At 41.7% G+C, this 20,637-nt stretch overlaps 1 protein-coding gene across 1 annotated transcript; it reads left to right on the plus strand.

Annotated features, from left to right (window-relative positions):
- The first annotated feature begins 4,939 nt into the window (after window positions 1-4,939).
- On the plus strand, window positions 4,940-6,889 carry LOC142634236 (uncharacterized). Its single transcript, XM_075808534.1, has 2 exons — window positions 4,940-5,059; window positions 5,303-6,889. The coding sequence occupies exons 1-2, from the start codon at window positions 4,940-4,942 to the stop codon at window positions 6,887-6,889; spliced, it is 1,707 nt and encodes a 568-aa protein (XP_075664649.1).
- Window positions 6,890-20,637: the final 13,748 nt, after the last annotated feature.

Below are 20,637 nucleotides of genomic sequence, written 5' to 3' on the forward strand. Positions count from 1 at the left end.
TAATTGGTAGACATTCAAATACAAAGCCAAGTTGAGTGTTTTATGATATATACTCAGATTCTCACTTCCAAAACAACTAAATATTAACCAAAATTATATTTAAACCAAATGCATAAGAGAGTTTGTGATGGGCAATCAGAACACCAAAATGTATCAACCCAAAGCAAAGTTGCAAGAAAGTATAAGAAATTTACCATAAATGTGGCAAAAACAATTATAAATCGACAAAAAAGAGAAAAAAAAAATTGAAGAGAGAGAGGGGGAGAAACAGAGTAGTCATTCTTTTTTGTAGAAAGAAGATAGAATGATTGAAAGAGAGGTGTATAGAAAGTAATAGGAAATTTAAACTAAAGAAGATTGAGAGAGGAAGAGTAAAAAAGAAAAAAGGATGAAGAGTTGGAGGAAGGAAGAGTAACGGTAAGGTGAAGAATTATAGGGAAGAAGAAGTGTTAAGAAAGGGAGAAGAATGGTTGAAAGAATGATGGGGAGAAGAAAAGGGAAGAAACTTTTTTTTTTTTGGAGAGAAAGAGAAACCAAAATTAATTACTAAACCATTATTATTATTATGTATTATATAGATATTATTATTTGTTTCTCAAAAAAAAAAAAAGATATTATTATTTCTTTATTTGTAAAAGAATGAAAAAATTTTAGGAAAAAAGAGCGATGTAGCTGAATACATGGCGCAATAAGAGCTTTGCAAAATTAAATGCAAAGCTTCTATATAAGTACAGATTCAAAGGTACATCAATAGCTGAAGTAATGTTGCCACTTCCCCGTATAGGATGAGATGCCATATCATTCGACAAATGGGCAAGAATTCTAAATTCGCAACAATTCGTTTAGTATTCTACACACGTCACAATCAATACTAACAGTTTCGTTTATAAATCTAATCTAAGTCATTAATTTAATCATTATAATTATTAAAAGAAAAGTTTGTTTAGGGAACACATCAAATGTATCTGGATTTAGACAACGACATGAAATAAATGATTCTAGTATAAATAATAAATTGAATTGTACAATATTAGCCAGCATGAAACTTTGCCGCTAATGGTGGGTTTGAAAACTTATATCAATGGCAATTCACAGTTCACATGGCCGAAAACGAAAAGAGAATAACAAAATGGCAAAATTGACCAACCCCAGAGGGTGTGGTCCAATCCAATTCGTTGCAGAGCCAAAGCAATTCGGTAAAAAGTCCTATAATTTTCATTGATTTTATACCTCCACCTGTTTGGAAGTTGGAAAGCAATTGCATTGTCTTTTTGATTGTTGGATTTGGTGGTGGTATTCCGCTCTTCCCGCAGTTTCAACTTTCAATTGCATTGCAATTGGCTGCGTGGCACCCCCTCATGTTTTTGTCTTAATTAAGAATAGCGAAATTGAGAGATAAGGATTGGGAAACAGTCCAAGATTATAATTGCCTACTTCAAGACTGAAGCTGAAGTGCTTAAGCAGATTAACTTTGTGTCATTGTCGTATACCTAATATTCATGCAAGAGCCTCAATTTATACATTTTTAGTGTTTTTTTATTATTAAAATCTCTCATTTTCTAATTATTGAATATATATATATATATATATCCTCCAATAGTTCTAGTGACAATGAAATTACTTAAGTAAACCAGTCCTCATCCTCTAGAGAGTCATCCAGTATCTCTAGTAGTCCAGACATCAGAATAGGATGTAAAGACAATTGTTGCAAAAACAAATCAGTCAACGTTCTTAGCCAACAAGAGGAGCTTCTCCTCACCTGAATAGATAAGGCTGAAGACCCAGTTGTTAAGGCTCAATACCTTAGCTCAATACCCTAGCAAGTTTCAGAGCACTTTAATCAAAGAAACAAAAGAAATCAAACCCAAACATCCCGAACCCCTAGTTAACCTAGAGAAGATCTTCAATAGGTTTACCAAAGCTAAAAAGCCGGAAACCTTGTTAAGCCCATCCCGTCTTTAGAAAAGCCTTTAGTTAAGTTATCAGTGACTCAACAAACCAGCCTCAGGTCCAAAGATAAAACCACATTAGCAATAGTCAACCAAAAGTTAGAAGAGCTAGTAAAAAAAGAACCAACAACCTCTTTGACCAGCAGAGACCCTAGGTTGGCCACCCTAGACATCCATATTGCTTCTAGCAGCAGTAGCAGTAACACCTCTTTAGAATTTGAAAATGAGAAAAGACAATTAGAAAACCAGTTTCAAAATTTACAGGTGAATAATCTCCACCATCTTAGGGTTACCCTAACCAGTATCATCGAAAATTGGTATCCTAGACCAACACCTCCTGACCTCTAGTTTGAGGAAAAGAATGTTAGCAACCAGTTCTCAGTATCTTCTGATAAACTCTATGAATGGAATATAGATGGATTATCAGAACAAGAAATCATAAATAAAATGCAACACATGACTATGGTAGCCAATAACTACCTCAATGACAGTCGCCCTCATACCAAAGTAGTTGAACTTCTGGTCTTAGCAATAATATATTAAACAGAGAATTCTCAGTAAAATGGTGGGATAACCTCAAAATTGATCTAGTCATTGACCAGATAAATAAGGATTTCCCTCCTCCAGTCCACAGAGCCATTACCTCGAAGACAAGGTCCTAGTCTAGCCTAGAATCCGTCTCAGTCGCCGAAAAATCTAGCAAAGAATTAAAGGATCTTGTAGACCAATTGCTCCTCCAGGCTTCTCAGTTAGAAGAAGAAGAAGAAAAGACTTCTCCTGCCTCTTCTGAAGCATTTACTAGTCACCAACCATTTGACCCCTTCTAGGATTCTTAAGATCCCTACGAGGGCCATAAATTTGGACAGTCCTTAGACTATTCTGATAGCACTAGCCACTATACAGAATAGCTCCAAACAACTCTAGATTTGGTTACTATTCAGAATAGTACTAGTAGACAAGTTATTATTTATAAACAATACCGATTGACATAAAAAAACAGAAATAGTAGTAGCCGACACAAAAAGACAAAAATGAACAATCGCGCAGCTTTGCCTCGCTTTCAAGAGTCCTGTCTACTTTCAGGACAAAAGCTTTCACCTTTGGGAAAAGCATTTTACCCCTACCCACCCTTCAAAATTCTAGGAATCTTCAGAGACATCTAAGCTCCTCTAGGGGATCCTAAGCTCCTCTCCTAGTCTATATAAAGGAGCTCGAGTTCCTTTTGAAAGCAAGCTTGGTTCAACATAACTTCCTCTTACAAAATCCTTTAATAATCTTGTATTAGGAATTTCCAATCCTGTAACCAAATGGCATTTATATTTTGTTTTTAGTATAAGCCTATGGCTTTAGTATGTATTTCAGACTAATTTCGTAACTTACCCTTAGGGATGGACGATTGAGAGCTGGTGGAAGAGCTACTTTTAAACAAGTTATTCATGATTCTAAATCAAAATCTATGTTAAGTAATTAAATTTTAATCACCTTTATCTCCAAATTACTGTACCTAACCTTTGATTTATTTCAGGGGATGCTTTCCATGACTGATTGCCATTCCTAACTTTAAGCCTTAGACGCCTATTTCTGGCTAAACGGCCACTCGCTTAGGATTTGTTGAGGTCTAAAATGTATATAGAAAGCATGGTAAATGGCACAAGGAGGTGGTACATTGGGCCAATCTGTGGGAAATAAAAAAAATTGGAAAGGGAGAGAAAGATTGGGGCTACAAAGGAAAGAGGGATGATGGACCTGAGGCCCAAAAGGGAGCAAGGAGCCCATAGGAAAAAACAGAAAGGGGAAAGAAAATAATTCATCGCGCCAAGACCAGAGAAGGAAAAGGAGCTGGGGAAGGACACCGGGGGGATTACTTGGGACCTTTGGATGTACAGCACGGCTAAAGGAGGATTAAGACAGTTCAGAAGGTCCCAGGAACAAGAAACAGATGGTCTTTCTTCTCGAAGTGACCAGTAATACAGCGCAAGGGTTGAAGATTTGGAAAGCAACAGCTCAGGGGTAGGAAGTTTGTGTCTCGAGAACCCAGAATAAGAAACCCACGAAAGGAAATGGCTAGGAAAACCTTCGGTTTTCCCAGAAAAAGAATTCACTTACTGGGAAAAATGACAAAAAGGAAGGGGCGGCTAAAAGGGGTTGAGCCTGAAAAGTGAAGACAGACAAAAAGGGGACTTAAAAGGCAAAAGCGTCTCAGAGTAGAAAGTTAGCAAGATACTTTCAAAGAAAAAAAAAATCAAAAGAAGGAAGCTATGGAAAATAAGGAATGGAGCAGTTGTTAGAAGAGTTGAGATGAACAAGGGGGCTCTAGTACCCAGGAGGCTAAGGGGGAAGAATCAATGGTACCCCGAAACCCTAATGTGACACTATAAAAAGGGGAGAGCAGCCAACGTTAAGGGGCCTTTAGTAGTAAGGAAATCATATAGAATCATTGAGAGTAAACTCTGTAAAACTCAATGAAAACAGGGGAATATCTCCCGGTATCCCAGAAACAGCCATTACAGTACATACTTGGATTCAAAAGGATTCAAACTTTGCAAGTCTTAGAGGCTTATATAGTCATCTAAGTCTGTAATTTTTGAGCTTATTTGGACCTTGTATTATGTCTTAGTGATCGCATTTGTAATTCATAATTAAGAAAAATTAATGGATTAATTCTTATCGATTTGAGGATCCCGAACAATTACTCTGCGTTTTATTGTTATAATCTTGTCTTCCTTACTGTTTTCTTATTGCTCAATACATATTCTCACTTGCTAGTGTGTACGTATTGCAGGAGTCTTGTCCTGTGCATCACTTGGTTTTGTAAATAGCCCATTTAGCTGCGGTGAACCAAGCCCAGTCCCTTCAAACTACAACGAGAGGGCTTGGTGTCCTTGCTTAAACTTGGGCCTAGACACCATCCAAAAAAATTAACTCTCACATTTTGGCGACTCCACTGGGGACTGGGAAAAGGAGAGGGAAAAAGCAATCCCTTCGTAAGCATGGCTCCAAGAGCAAGGAACAGCAAGGGTATCAATGTACCACCCGCAACATCTGAACCCGTAGGAGAAAACGAGGTGGCCTCTAGGCAAAGGAACGAGGTGCCCTTGGTAGAACAGGAGGTTGTATCAAGACAAAGGCACGCAGGACAGGAGCCAGACCCCATGGCTCGAATGACAGAATTGCTGAAGGATTTGCAGCAATAGATTTGCCTCCTTAAAGAGGGCAGAACACAGGAAATCAGGGATAATATTCCCCCTGTGGTCAACTAGGACAGAGCCTAGCCAGAAGGAGGGTCAGCAGTGGGAAGGGGAGCCAACCCCCAGTACCTGACGCTGGCAGATGTTAGTGTCCTGTTGGAGCAGGAAAGGGAAAAGCTCTCGAGGATTCCTAAGCAATTTTCTCGGGATCTCCCATTCCCGCCAGAGCTCCTCGGCAAGCCATATCCCACAGGATATGAACCTCCGAAGTTCCATCCTTTTAATGGAAGGAGTGGAAGCACTATGGAACATGTGAGCAGGTTTATACACACTATGGGCCCCTACGCAGGAGATCGAGAGTTGTGCCTATGGGAGTTTGCTAAGTCTTTAGTAGACAGAGCATGCATGTGGTACACCACACTGAAGCCTGGGTCCATTAGAACCTGGGACGAAATGATGGAGAGGTTCTGCGCGAAGTATTACCCAAGAGAAGACAAGGTCACCTTCCAAAGCCTTCAAATGGTATGGCAAAGGCCAGGGGAAGATCCTGTCCAGTTCATCAAGAGATTCAAAGACGTGATTTTAGATTGCTATGGAGACCATGAAGAAAAGGAGCTCATGGAAACCTGTATATCCAACATGCTTTTTGATTACAGACCCAATCCCGAAAATCTATGCATAACTCAGTTCTTCGACTTACTACAGAGAACTAGAAGAACAGCGCAGACTATGAGGACAAAGAAGGTGCTAGTACCTCAGGCCATGACAGCATCAGTGGGAGAAAAAAGGAAGAAGCCTGACGGGAAAGTATTTGAGGAACCTCCGGTAATCCCATGTACCATGGAAGAATTAGACCAGGTCTTGGATAAGTGGATTGGAGATGGGGTGGTCAGGCCATTTATCATGTCCAGGCCACCAACTGAAGAAGAGAGGAAGAACCCCTTATTTTGTAGAATTCATAATTATGTCAAGCATTCCACCAAAGACTGTTGGACTCTCCATAGACTTTTTCACAAGAAACTAAGGGAGGGAACCCTAGAACTCACTCAAAAGAAACTAGAGGTGCAAAAGAACCCTCTACCCAATCACAAAGGAAATGGGGTGGTGGCTGTGGTGATCCATGGGAACCCAGTGGAAGCAGAAGAGTATGAAGGATCCTTCCACCCAAGCACGGTCAGAATTCTCCAGAAAAACCCCAAGTTCATATCATTGTTTAATCAGCTAGGATTTGGATCGGAAGCCAGAAGGGTGGCCACAGAGTCCTTCATGAGCATAACAGTAGATTTAGGAATGGAATGTTTCACAGTAGAGTCCCATGCTAGTCAAGCTCACCTGGAAACAACCAACACAATAACCTTCACTGATGAAGACATAGAGGTTGAACATCCAGACCATCGCAGACCCCTCTACCTAATGGCCACTATAAATGGTGACCAAGTCAGAGGAGCATTAGTGGACACAGGGGCATCGCTTAACCTCATCGCCCTGAGCACCTTGGAAGCTGTGGGCCTCACGGGTAGAAGGATCCTAGGAGTCCCTATGGAGATAACGGGATTTAGGGGATCAGCGGAGTCAACAGAAGGATATGTCCAGCTGGCTCTAAGGGTAGGACCAATAGTGGCCCTAACAAGATTCCACGTGATTAATTCAGAAGTGTCCTACCATGTACTGTTGGGGCACCCATGGCTCCACAAGCACCGCCTTATCCCTTCCACGTACCACCAATGTGTTGAAGGAAGATTAAATGGGTAACCCGTGAGGATCCCTGCCAATCATAATCCGTTTAGCCAAAGGGAGGTGAACTTTGTGGAGACCATGTTCTATGATGAATTGGAACTAGATGACGAGAGTCCCATGCCAGGAACCCCAAGAGCACCTGTCTTGGAAGAAGAAGAAGGGGGTAGTACTCATGATCTAAGAGACCTTTTGGAGAGAAAGAGACAAAAGAGGGAGCCCAGCTTCTCAGGATCCTGGAAATGCGTGGTAGTGCGAGAACCCGGGGGAAGGGTAATTTACCATTTGTGAAGATGCGCAGGGCCTGAATGCGCTACGTAGGAGGGTCCTGAACCACTAGATTGTATGGTCACCCAAGAAGAAATCCCCAAGGAACCAGTTCATGAGGCCCAAATTTAGCCTGAAGAGGAGTTAACAGAAATAAACTTGCGAACTAAGTTGGGATCCCAGAAGCCTATTTTCATCAGCAGCCAACTAACAAAGTGCGAAAAGGAGCAGTTAATAGCCCTACTCCAGAGGTACATGGACGTGTTTGCATGGACCTACGATGAAATGTCCGATCTAGATCCAGAATCGGTGGTCCATGCTTTCAATGTGGATTCGGGGGTTAAGCCAGTGGTCCAGCCAGCGAGGGTCTTTCACACTGATGTGGAAGCTCAAATAACGCAAGAAGTCAAGAAACTACTGGCAGCTGGGTTCATCAAGCCCATTCAACATCCCAAGTGGTTTTCCAACATAGTACCCGTGAAGAAAAAGAATGGCCAAATCTGTTGCTGTGTGGACTTCCGCAACCTAAATAAGGCATGCCTAAAAGATGAGTTCCCTCTGTCCAATATTGATCTCCTTGTGGACTCGACCGTGGGGAGTTTTATGTTCCCATTTATGGATGGGTATAGTGGATACAATCAAATTCGCATGGCCGCCAAGGATGCAGAAAAGACAGCTTCTAGAACCCCAATTGAGAATTTTTATTACACTGTGATGCCCTTTGACCTTAAAAATGCAGGGGCCACATACCAACAAACCATGACAGCCATCTTCCATGACATGATGCACAAGGAGATGGAAGATTATGTGGATGATATCGTGGTGAAATAAAAAACAAGGGCAGGACACCTCCAGGTACTTGAACAAGTTTTTGAGAGATGTAGGAAATACAAACTATGCATGAACCCCATGAAGTTTGCCTTCAGGGTGTTTTCTGGGAAATTCCTTGGGTTCTTGGTACACCATAAAGGCATAAGTATGGATCTAGCAAAGGCCATGGCGATTGCCACAATGAAGAGGCCTACAACTACAATGGAGCTTAAAAGCTTCCTGGGGAGGGTCTCCTACCTCAGAAGGTTTGTGCTAGGATTAACTTCAGTCACAAGTGGCTTATCCAAACTGTTGAAAAAGGGGACTGAGTTTATTTGGGGAGCTAAGCAATAGGAAGCCTTCCGGAGGATCCAACAGATCATGAAATGCCTTCCCACCCTCCAAGCACTAGTGCGTGCGCGGCCCCTATTGCTGTACTTAGCATTAAACTCCCAAGCTATAGGAGCCCTACTAACGCAAGAAGATGATGACGAGAATGAGCAACCCATTTATTACATGAGCAGGACACTTAAGGATGCTGAGACCAGGTACCCCAGGTACCCCAGGATAAAGAAGGCCTGCCTAGTGGTTATCTATGCGTCCCAAAGGCTGAAACGATATTTCTTGGCCCATCAGATCCTTTTGGTGACTAAGTCTCACCCTATAAAGGCACTTCTCCATCAGCCCTTCTTGACAGGAAGATAGCGCAATGGTTGGTTTGACTCTCTCAGTACAACATAGGTATCAGGACCCCCAGGGCCGTCAAAAGTCAAGCCATAGTTGACCTGCTAGCCCAGTTCCCCAGGAGTGAGGAATGTTTGCTAAGTGAAGAAATCCCTGGGGAGGTGGCAGTGATAGAACTCCCAAGGAAGAAGTGGATGATGAGGTTTGATGGGTCAGCAACGGCAACCTCAAATGGACTGGGAATTGTATTAAACTGTGAAGACGGGGATACCCTACCCCTATCTTTCAAACTAGGGTTCTCCTGCTCAAACAACGCAGCTGAATATGAGGCGTATCTGATTAGGCTGACCATAGCACTCGCTATAGGAGTAAAGCATATAAGGGTTTTAGGAGACTCCAATCTTGTAGTCTTTCAAGTAAAAGGCGACTTTTCATTAAGGGAACAAAGTTTGGCAGCCTACAGGACCTGGGCGCAAAGGCTGGAAAAGGAATTCCAAACCTTTAGCATCGAGTATATTTAGAGGAGTGAAAACAGGTTCGCCGATGCACTAGCCACCTTGGGGTCCCAAATGTTTGTTAAAGGAAAAAACACCTTGATAAGGGTAAGTAAGCAAGAATACTCCATCATAGAAGTCCTCCGAGGAGCTAGGGCAGCAAGACTGAAGAAAAGAGATCAAAGAAAAAATAAAATGGTTAGGACATGAGGGGAGTATCAAAGAGCTAAAAGACTACACTATGATTGAAGGGGAACTATACAGGAGACTACCTGGAAGGATCCTATCTAGGTGTATCAATGAAAAGGAAGGGAGGCTGAGATTAAAAGAGCTACATAGCCAAGCCTGTGGGGTTGCAGAAAAGATTAGTCTATACAGAAGAATGCAGCGCATGAGGTACTATTGGCCCAGCATGAGCAAAGAAGCAGCAACTATATAGGAGAAGTGCCAAAAATGTCAACTTTCGATAGACAAGGAGGAAAGCTACACCATTTTTGTCACGGAAGATTGGAGGACTCCACTTATGGAGTACTTGGCTCAAGGGATCCTACCAACTGACAGGACTTTAGCCCACCGACTCAAGAGACTCGTGGTTAGGTAAAAAAATGGGATCTTGTTTAAGAAGGGGTACAATGGGGACCCCCTGAGATGCCTGGGGCCAAAGGAAGCCAGAGAAGTAGTCAGAAAAGTCCATTCCGGTGATTGTGGGAGTCACCCTGGAAAAAGAAGACTTCACAAGCAACTGCTACCGTTGGGGTATTATTGGCCAACAATGAAAAGGGACTCTGAGGAAGTAGTAAAGACTTGCCATGCTTGCCAAATACTCAGAGATGCAATTCATACTCACCCAAATGTACTATAGGACATGACAACGCCATGACCTTTCCACATTTGGGGGCTTGACCTCATAGGGCCTATAAACCCTTATTCCAATGGTTACATATGGATCCTGGCAGCCATTGAGTACTTTACAAAGTGGGTAGAAGCTATCCCTTTGAAAAAAGCCACAGGGGCAGTTGTAGCAAACTTCATTCGAGAAAATATCATTACAAGGTTCGGGATCCCCAAAAGACTAATCAGCGACAATGGAACCCCGTTCGTAAACAAGGACATAAAGAGCCTAACTGAGGCATACTGCATCAAACATGGAAGGTCTACACCATATTACCCACAGGGAAATGGCTAGGCCGAGGCAACTAATAGGGTGATACTGAAAATCTTTAAAAAGATGAAGCATGAGTATGGTTGAAAATGGAGTGACCACTTGGCAGACGTACTCTGGGCATGTAGGAGCTCCGTAAAAGCAGCCACGGGATTCTCACCATTCTCCCTGGTATATGGGACAGAAGCCATCAGTTTTGTGGAGTTGGTTGTCCCTACACCAAGAGTAGTACTTGAAGAAAACCAGGAGGACACTGAGGACACAAGCAATGAAAAGAGACTGGCAGATCTGGAAGGGGTAGAGGAGGAAAGAGAACTGGCTAGGAGGAGGAACCAGAGGTACCAGCAAAGAATGACTAGGGCATACGCACAGGCGATACGCCCAAGGGCTTTCACTGAAGGGCAGTTGGTACTAAGGACAACAAAATATGTAAGAAGAAACCTCCCAGGACCCTCCAAATTCACCCCAAAATGGGAAGGACCTTACATCATTAGAGAAGCCCATGATAGTGGGTATTACTACCTCACGAAGGAAGATGGAACAGTCTTGACAGAGCCCATAAATGGGAAGTGGCTGAAACAGTACTATGCATAGGAAAACAAGCTCTCAGCACATCAGGACCTCTTTTCCTTTTTTTCCGGTCTGCCAAGTATTTTTTTGTCTTTCCCTTTTACTTTAGCATGAATTTTGTTTAAATAGCATTATCCAGGAACCCTTGAAAAAATTAGAAACAAACACTCTGGGTTTCTTACTATGTTAACAACTATTATGTGTTCTTCAAGATGAACAACCATGTTTTAATTCATTAAAGCCTTTTGTCTATTTCCTTTAAAACTATGGTCAAAATAAATACTGTAAAAATCCAAACATGAAGGATACTTGAGACCGATGCAAAAACTCTAGCATACGATCCAGGTGCCATATCACAATCAGTCCAAAAGTACATGGCCTAGGACCATGGGTAAAAAAATAATATAGAGAATAAGTACCAGGGGTACTTAGCCCAATATTTGGCAAAAGAAGACCTGCCTGGTCCATGGTTTGGGACTTCCCCAAAAGAAAAGAAGGGGGGAACCCAAGGTACCCAATTCAGCACTTGAGCAGTAAAGTAACCACCAGGGTACCTGGTCCAGCCCCTATGGTAAGACTCGCAGGAACCATGGTCCAGGACTTGATATATATATATATATATATATATATATGTATGTATGTATGTATGTATGTATGTATGTATGTATGTATGTATGTATGTATGTATGTATGTATGTATGTATGTATGTATGTATGTATGTATGTATGTACAAAAAATAAAGAGAAACAGCAAAACAATATGCAAAAAAAAAGGGGAAAAGAAAAAAGCCTATATAAAAGCTGTCCAAAGAGGCAATACAGATGCAGAATCCATGTCAAAAAAAAAGGGAAAAAACAGCCAGAAATAGTGTCTAAGAAAGGCAAATCTTATACAAAAAAAAGAGAGGATGTATTTAAACTAGCTGAAAGGAGTAAAGAGTTAAGGGAGGAGGCCAATCAGCAAAGAAACATCTAGAGAAATGGCAGAGATAGCTGGAGGAGGCAGAACCCTTTGCCTTTTAGCCTTCAAATCCTACAGGACCTTATGAGCACGAGCTAGAGCCTCTTCGGCGACAACAATCTCAACATCTATACTCCTGGAAACCCACCTCTGGAATAGCATATGGGCTAGTGAACGTAAGTGAATCAACAGGAAGGATAGGTTGAACTTGGCCTCTAAAAGATCCTGCACCACTCCTTTCCATTCTAAGAGCTTCTTTTCAGATAAAGAGTTGAGGGAAGAATTCTTTAGGGAGATCAGCACAGCACACAGCAGCTCCATTAGAATGTTACCCAAAAACATGCCTCCCCTAAAGCCACTGGTAAAGTCCCCATGGACTTTGAGTAGCCCCTCCAGCAATGGTAGACCCTCCACAAGCACGGAGAAATGCAAGAAGTTGTCATAGGAAGCCCCAAAACAATGAAAATGGCTCGCAGGAAGGTTTTTGAACTCTAGGAGATCGAAATGGGCCAGGAAGGCAGGAAGCCCCGAGGCAGGATCTGAAACAACAGCTTCTGAAGCTTCTCCCATCGATACGTCTCCAGTAGTAGGCGCTGGAGAACTCTCAATCCTCTGGATAGTTTGAGGGATCCTGGCCTGAGAGTCAACAATTTGAGCAATTCTTGCAGCCGCCTCAGGAACCATGGATTGAGAACCCCCAGCGCCCGTGCCAACACTTGCAAGAACAAGCATAATTTAACAGGAAGAATAGAGCCAAGAAAGAAAGAGGCATAAAAAGAAAAAGAGAGATGTGCAAAAAGGGAGAGAAGGGAGAGTACCTGTGTCGGTTTCCTGTGGTGGAACTCCCCCTTCTTGCTCTTCTGATTCCTTGGAGGACTCTGTAAAGGAACATGCAGCTCGTTGAAAAAAGGGTGAGGAAACCTTAGCAAAGTGGCTAAAAGAAGGAAGGGATGCTGGGGGCTTTGCCATAAGAAAAAGAGGCAAAGGAAGGGCGCAAAAGAAGAGAAGGGAAGAGATGACACAGTAAATGGGACTAACATGAACCTTCAGAACCTTCTGATTCCAAAGAAGGAGTAGCCTCAGGGGCAAATCTAGCACTGATTTGACCTAACAAAGAGAAGAGAAGCAGGGAAGTCGAAAAAATATATATATATATATATATATATATATATATATATATATGTAAACAAGGTAAAGCGTCTTATAAAAGGAGAATGGGGGCTTACTTGTTTGAACGGATGGAGACGCGCCCCCTAAGGGTTCTTTACTTAACGCAGTATCAGGCAACGCAGTTTTGTCTGGACTAGAAGTCTGCCTAGGCTAGGGGTCTTGGGAAGCCAGGGGCTAAGGGGCTTCAGGATCTTGGATAGCCAAAGGAATGGAAAAAGGAGCGGATGGGACACCCTGCATTGGCTGCCCGGCTTCCTTAGCTGCACCACCACCAGGAGCTTCCTCTTCCACGCCTGGGAAACCAACAAAAGAAGCGGTAACCACTACTTCTTCCAAAGTCCTGCCCATCACAGGAGGGGACACTTCCACCTACAAATATGGGTATAAGTACACAACATGAAATAAATAAATAAAAAGAAGAAGAAGAAGAAAGAGAGAAAGGCACGAAGAGGGATGCACCACATTGTCACCAAATGATTGACTCTTGCCTTTCCTAGGGTCTGACTTGCGCTTGGACTGCAGGCAAAAAAATGGCCAAGCATCAGTTAAAAGAGAAAGAAAGGTGCTGCAACAGCAATGACAAACTACCCAAAAAAAAGAGAGAAGAAGGAAAGAGGCCTTGCCCTTCTCTCTCTCTCTCTACAGAACCTCTAGTGGTCTTTTGTTTACTACAGGTACGCCCAGAGGGTCCTAGAGGAGATTGGGTTACAAGATCAAAGGATCCCAAAGAACCTTGGACTGGAGAACTCACAGGAATCTGAGAGAGAGAGGACTCTACCTTAGTCTTTACTTGAGACTTGGGGGCTAAAGAACGCCCAACTTCTTTTCCCACTGCAAGGGAGCTCACTCTCTCAGGTTCCTAAAAAATTACCAGCTGTTTCTAGGACTTCGCAATTTTTCTTTTCTTGGTTTCATGGCCCGTCCCAATACCTTTTTCAAGTTTAGCCTGCTTAACTTTCTCCTACCTAATCTTTTTCTCTTTGCCCTTACTTACGGGAGTAGCAGCCCCAATCGCCTCTACTGCCCCTCTTTTAACTGGCACTCCAGAGGAAGCACCAACCACAAGGTCACATCCTGACCACTCTTCTGGAAAATCCTGAGCATAGCATACCCAACCACCCCTAGAAGCATGCCATTTCGCGAAACCTGTCTTGCTACTAACAGTAGCAGAAACAATACCAGCAGTAGGGAGGGACAAGCGCCTATTAGAGGACAAAGTAGAAAGGATAGCGGGGCTGGGCACTCTCCCAATTTTGCCAGAGCCCACATAATCTACAAAGGACTCCTATGCTCTTCTCCAATATCCAACAAAACCACCAGAGGTAAAGACTCCTCTCTGAGAGTTGGGCACCACAAACTGAGGACTTTTGCTCGACTAATACTAGAAAGCCTGAGGTCTCAAGTTTGGGTCTAGAAAAGGGAGAGAAGGTACTACATCCTTAAACATAGGAAGGATATCCTGGTCAAAGCCAAATTGCTGGAGCACCCGATGCACTGAATAGTGGGTGTACCTGGGGCCACTTGAGGAGGGCACCAGAAGCCATGAAAGGCTAATACAGACCAAGTAGGCCAGACTGCTCCCATCACCAAGACACAAATCAAAAGTATTCTCTGGAGAGTTAAGAAAAGAAGCTAACATAGAGTCACAAGTAAACCCGTGGTCATACTCCCGGGGAGATCGCCACTTCAAGTGCCCTGCCTGATTAAATAGTTTGACCAGATTAAGACCACTTCCTTTCAAACAAGCCCAGTGAAAGACGATGGGGTGACTATCAGTGGAACTACCGCATAAACCTTTCACTACATCAGGGGATCCCTCGAATTTATCCTTTACAAATTTCAAATTCCTACATTTAGCTAAAGTAACTGAAGAACGGTCCCATATAAATACCTGGAGGATGGCACAGTGGAGGGACGAGGTGATCACATAGCAAGAGTCACCTTCAACTTCGTCTCTGTGGAGCAGATCCAATTGAGTATAGACATGACCCAAAAACATGAGAGCTAGAGGATATCGAACACCCTGGGCCATCCTGATCGCCAAGGGGAAGAAAGCAGATTTAACCCCGTATTTGGGGAACTCACTAAACAGGAACTTATTGAGCCAGAGTGCTAGGAACCCAGCTCGCCTAATTTCCTTGTCTTTCTCTCGCTAAAGATTCATCACCCATTTACCCATTCTAGCTGGCTTCCCGCCAGGATAGACACCATGCCCACCAAAATGAGCATATAACCAATCTTCCACCTCGAGATCCTTGTTAGAAAGATTGATGGTAAAAGGATTCTCATCCCCAAACACTGGAGGAGGAAGTTGTTGACCACATCCTCCAAAGTAATCGTAAGCTCACCAACAGAGAAGAAGAAGGTATGAGGGGAAGGACACCAACGACGTACTAGGTGCCTGAGACCCTTAGCATCTCTAAAACCTTCGAGGTTCCTGGAAATTGCCACTGCCTTCAGGATCCCGGCGTGCTCCAGGGAATCCACGAACTCACCATCAGAAAGTTCTTTATCTACCCAGATAGGTCAACTAGAGATCCTCCCAGGGAAAAAATTGAAGAAGATATGGACCGCCTCGTGAGATCCCTGCCTAATCAGAAGATCTAAAATCTCTCTTGGGTCTGGTACTTGAGTGGAACTAGCAAAACCGGCCTCACCGGAGAAGATAGAGGGGCCTCACTATGAGACGCCCTAGGGAAGAACAGGCTAGGAGTGTACCATGGGTCCTGTAAAGGGAAGGCCAAACGCTCTGTAACTCCCTGTGATTCGTCCTGAGCAGAGCTAGAGGAGCCCTCGCCTTCAGAGGGGCTGGGAGTGCGCTCTCTCCTTTTTCGAGATGAAGAGGAAGCCATCGTAACAGAGGGCATGCTAGGAATAGAGAGGTTGAAGAATGGAGAGCACAAGGATGTAAAAGAAGGAAGAGGGGAAGGCAACAGTTAGCTAAGAAGAAAGATATAAGCTTGAGAATAATAAAAAAAGGTCAAATATATATGTATGAAGTAATAGCAATAATGGCACCAAAGGTAGTTAGGGAAGACAATGTATGGAAAGATGCGCCCGTTGCCAAATTTAATTTCAAGGAACAAATTTTATTGGCAGTTATTAATGGGAGTTACAAGACACGAGAAAAGTGGGGGGGGGGGGCGGAGTTTTCTTTCCCACTCTTTTGAAAAAATTTTTTTTTTTTTAAATGAAAGAAAAAAAAAGAGAGAAGAAGGAGAAGTTAACTGCCACGTCCCGTATGAAGAGGAAGAGAGTTACAACGTGCAGAGAAGACCAGGGTACTCTATGGTCGAGGAAGTCGGGACTCTGAAAGAACAAAGAGGGAAACCCCACGAGATCTCAAACTCGACATTACTCGCGCGTGGGTTGCAGGCAACCCGCGAGCTCGGGGGGCTAAATGTTGAGGTCTAAAATGTATATAGAAAGCATGGTAAATGGCCCAAGAAGGTGGTACATTGGGCCAATCCATAGGAAATAAAAAAAATTGGAAAGGAAGAGAAAGATTGGGGCTACAAAGGAAAGAGGGATGATGGACCTGAGGCCTAAAAGGGAGCAAGGAGCCCATAGGAAAAAACAGAAAGGGGAAAGAAAAGAATTTAGCCCGCCAAGACCAGAGAAAGAAAAGGAGCTGGGGAAGGACACCGGGGGGATTATCTGGGACCTTTGGATGTACAGCACGGCTAAAGGAGGATTAAGACAGTTCAGAAGGTCTTAGGAATAAGAAACAGATGGGCCTTCTTCTTGAAGCGACCAGTAATACAGCGCAAGGGCTGAAGATTTGGAAAGCAACGGCTCAAGGGTAGGAAGTCAGTGTCTCGGGAACCCAAAATAAGAAACCCACGAAAGGAAATGGCTAGGGAAACCTTCGGTTTTCCGAGAAGAAAACTTCACTTACTGGGAAAATTGACAAAAAGGAAGGGGCGGCTAAAAGGGGTTGAGCCTGAAAAGAGAAGACAGACAAAAAGGGGACTTGAAAGGCAAAAGCGTCTCAGAGTAGAAAGTCAGCAAGACACTTTCAAAGAAAAAAAACATCAAAAGAAGGAAGTTATGGAAAATAAGGAATGGAGCAGTCGTCAGAAGAGCTGAGATGAACAGGGAGGCTCTAGTACCCAAGGGGCCAAGGGGGAAGAATTAATGGTACCCCAAAACCCTAATGTGACACTATAAAATGGAGAGAGCAGCCAACGTTAAGGGGCATTCAGCAGTAAGGAAACCATATAAAATCATTGAGAGAAAACTCTGTAAAACTCAAGGAAAATAGGGGAATATCTCCCGGTATCCTAGAAACAGCCACTACAGTACATACTTGAATTCAAAAGGATTAAAACTTTGCAAGTCTTAGAGGCTTAAATAGTCATCTAAGTCTATAATTTTTTAGCTTATTTGGACCTTGTATTATGTCTTAGTGATCGTATTTGTAATCCATAACTAAGAAAAATTAATGGATTAGTTCTTATTGATTTGAGGATCCCGAACAATTACTCTGCGTTTTATTGTTATAATCTTGTCTTCCTTTGTTGTTTTCTTATTGCTCAACACATATTCTATCTTGTTAGTGTGTACGTATTGCAGGAGTCTTGCCCTATGCACCACCTGGTTCTGTAAACAGCCCATTGAGCTGCGGTGAACTAAGCCCAGTCCCTTCAAACTACAACGAGAGGGCTCGGTGTCCTTGCTTAAACTTGAGCCTGGACACTGTCCAAAAAAATTGACTCTCACAGGATTCTAGGACTTACACGTCAAACTTGTACCTCCCTAAAACAAATTTATGGGTTAAACACATAGATTGGAAGAAGCAGATGACTGGAAAATAAGTGGTTAATACAGACTGGTAAAACATAATTTCTGAATAGGGGAAAAGAAAGAAGCTTACCACCACAAAATTTCTAGAAAAAAGAAGAAATATAAGAAAGGATGAGAGTGGAGAAAATATAACAGATATAGAAATAAATGAAGGGGAAAGGGAGGGTTATCATAAAGTGGATGTAAAATAAAATATGGGGAATGGGAGACATTATGATATTATACTAAAAATAAGGTGGTATAACTTGCCAAATGTATGCAATATGAAAATTACTTGCAACTAAAAATAGTGCTTAATTATATATATATATATATATATATATATATATATATATATACTCTCTCTCTCTCTCTCTCTCTCTCTCTCTCTCTCTCTCTCACACACACACACACACACACACACACACACACACACACACACACACCGTACATGCCGGCTATGACCTTAAAGTTCATGTTCAACATGTTCACATGATCACTAATGTTAATATTGTACATAATTCAAGTGAATGGCTAAGCCTTAAATGATTTGGATTTTTAGGTCCAGATATATATACTATTAGGGCATTCACAGTAAGAAAGCTAAAATATTTAGCTTTTAGCAACTCAAAAACCTACTTTATTTATTTTAACAACTCATTTTACAATACACCCAAAATTAAAACTTTTATTTTAACATTCAACACATTAAAATAATATAAACAATAAAATAAAATAATATATCTCATATATAACCGTTGCGTATATCTTGCAAATCAAAACCCCAAAAACAACCATCACTGACCTATAAACAACCATCACCAACCCATAAACCTCCACCAAAGCATCCACGATCTACCATCACTGACCCATAAACCACCATCACCGACCCATGATCTACCATCACCGACCCACAAACCACCATCTCCAACCAAAAACCACCATCACTGACCCACGAACCCCATGCACCCACGATCTACAACAACCACAAAAAAACCCAAAAAATTCACCATGAAATCCCCATTACAATCACTGCCAATTTTTGTGCTTGAGACCCACCAAAAAAAAAACCTAAACCTTCGAGACAAAACCAACACAAGGGAGAAGGGGCTAGGCAGAGAGAGAGCTAGACGATGGGGAGAGGGGACTGGGCTGGGTGGAGGGAAGGCTGGCTGAAGAAAATCCTGGGCAAAGAGAGTTTAAGTGTGTGTGGTTAAAAATCAATTGTTGCAAATACCTCTCAGCTACAATGATTAAAAAATCAATTGTTAAAAAATCAATTGTAGCAATGAAGCAAAAAATTATATCAATCAGACAAATTGGCCCCCTTGTTGTATGGTGTGTTTTCAGTGTTTAGGTTGCTAATTTATAATTTATACTACTATTTAAGGGGCTTCCTTGGTTTGGAATCCTCATTTTTTTTGTTCAAAAATGCCCCTACACTCCTATGTTTAAGTAGAAACAAAACTAAAGGACAATCTGGTAAAAACACAACTCTAACTCCCACTAAAACATTGTCTAAAAAATATGATCACTTTTATGTTGATTTTTAAATTGCTTTATCTACTTATAAATTAGATTCTCAAAATAAAAATTATATATAAAAAATAAAGACATTTTTTTTTCTATAAAATAGGACCACTAAACCCAATATTTTCCTTTTTTTTTCCTTCTCCCTTTTTCCCCTTTAACAAGACTTAAACGTTTTCTCTCTCTCTCTCTCTCTCTCTCTCTCTCTCTCTCTCTCTCTCTCTCTCTCTCTCTCTCTCTCTCTCTCTCTCTCTTCTAAATTCTAATCACACTTTTTTTTTCAAATCTCTTATTCTTTATTTTTGAATTATTTAAAAAATGTGATTTTTAATGTACTCCCTTATTTATTTTTAATGATTTATTTATTTATTTATGTTGGTGTTTGAATTTTTTTCTCTTCACATCTAGTATTGCCCCTTTTTTTTCATTTTAATGAATGTATTTTCTATGTCCAAAATAAAAATTACCCTTCATGTGATTTGATTTTATAGAAGAGAGAAATCTCTTAAATTGAGATGAATGGAAAATTATGACACTAAACCCAAAAAAAGCATCATCGTACGTGCAAAGAGAGAGTGCTCTGTGGAGAAAGGTAGAGCTGTGACTATCTAGGCGAACCATTAAAAAAAAATGTCACAAATAAGCCTGAAAAAATAGCTATTATCTTCAATGAAATCTTGATATATCCTGTTACTTATCATGTGTTTGAACATAGAATTTATAATTTATATTACTATTTAAGGGGCTTCCTTGGTTTAGAATCCTCATTTTTTTTGTTCAAAAATACCCATACACTCCTATGTTTAAGTAGAGACAAAACTAAAGGAAAATCTGTTAAAAACACAACTCTAACTCCTACTAAAACATTGCTTAAAAAATATGATCACTTTTATGTTGATTTTTGAAGGGGATAAAATTGAGATGGAAGGACAAATTTTACAAGACCTACCATAGGCAACTACACTAGGTTGGATGGAGAAATGAAGTGGCGCGACGACGCGTATCATAGGTAGATGGATGACCTATGGAGAACGAATCACCCACAGTAGACAGATAATGGTGTGGACGGGTACTAGGGAGGACGGAGGCAAAAGCCACATGGTACATGGTTATTTGGTCCTCAAGGAAATACAAATGGAAAATAACTTGTGCTCCACGATTGAACCTAGTTAACAGAACATTTACATGGAAAGGGTCCCTTAAAATACGTACATTTATGAGGATTTTCTCTATAAGGAAATATTCCACTTCGCCAAGGAACCAAGGTCGGTTCCCCACTAGCATAAAAACCTAGAACCCTCAAAAACTAAGGTATGCATAATTCCCCCCCAGC

The sequence above is a fragment of the Castanea sativa genome, chromosome 1 (genome assembly GCF_040712315.1).
Source record: "Castanea sativa cultivar Marrone di Chiusa Pesio chromosome 1, ASM4071231v1".
NCBI classification, from domain to species: domain Eukaryota; kingdom Viridiplantae; phylum Streptophyta; class Magnoliopsida; order Fagales; family Fagaceae; genus Castanea; species Castanea sativa.

Excerpts from the sequence above, each read along its gene's own strand:
- LOC142634236 (XM_075808534.1), top strand. The coding sequence starts at position 4,940 with ATGGCTCCAAGAGCAAGGAACAGCAAGGGTATCAATGTACCACCCGCA. Across the intron at positions 5,060-5,302 it reads TGCCCTTGGTAGAACAGGAG|GAAAGGGAAAAGCTCTCGAG; the intron begins GTTGTATCAAGA and ends CTGTTGGAGCAG.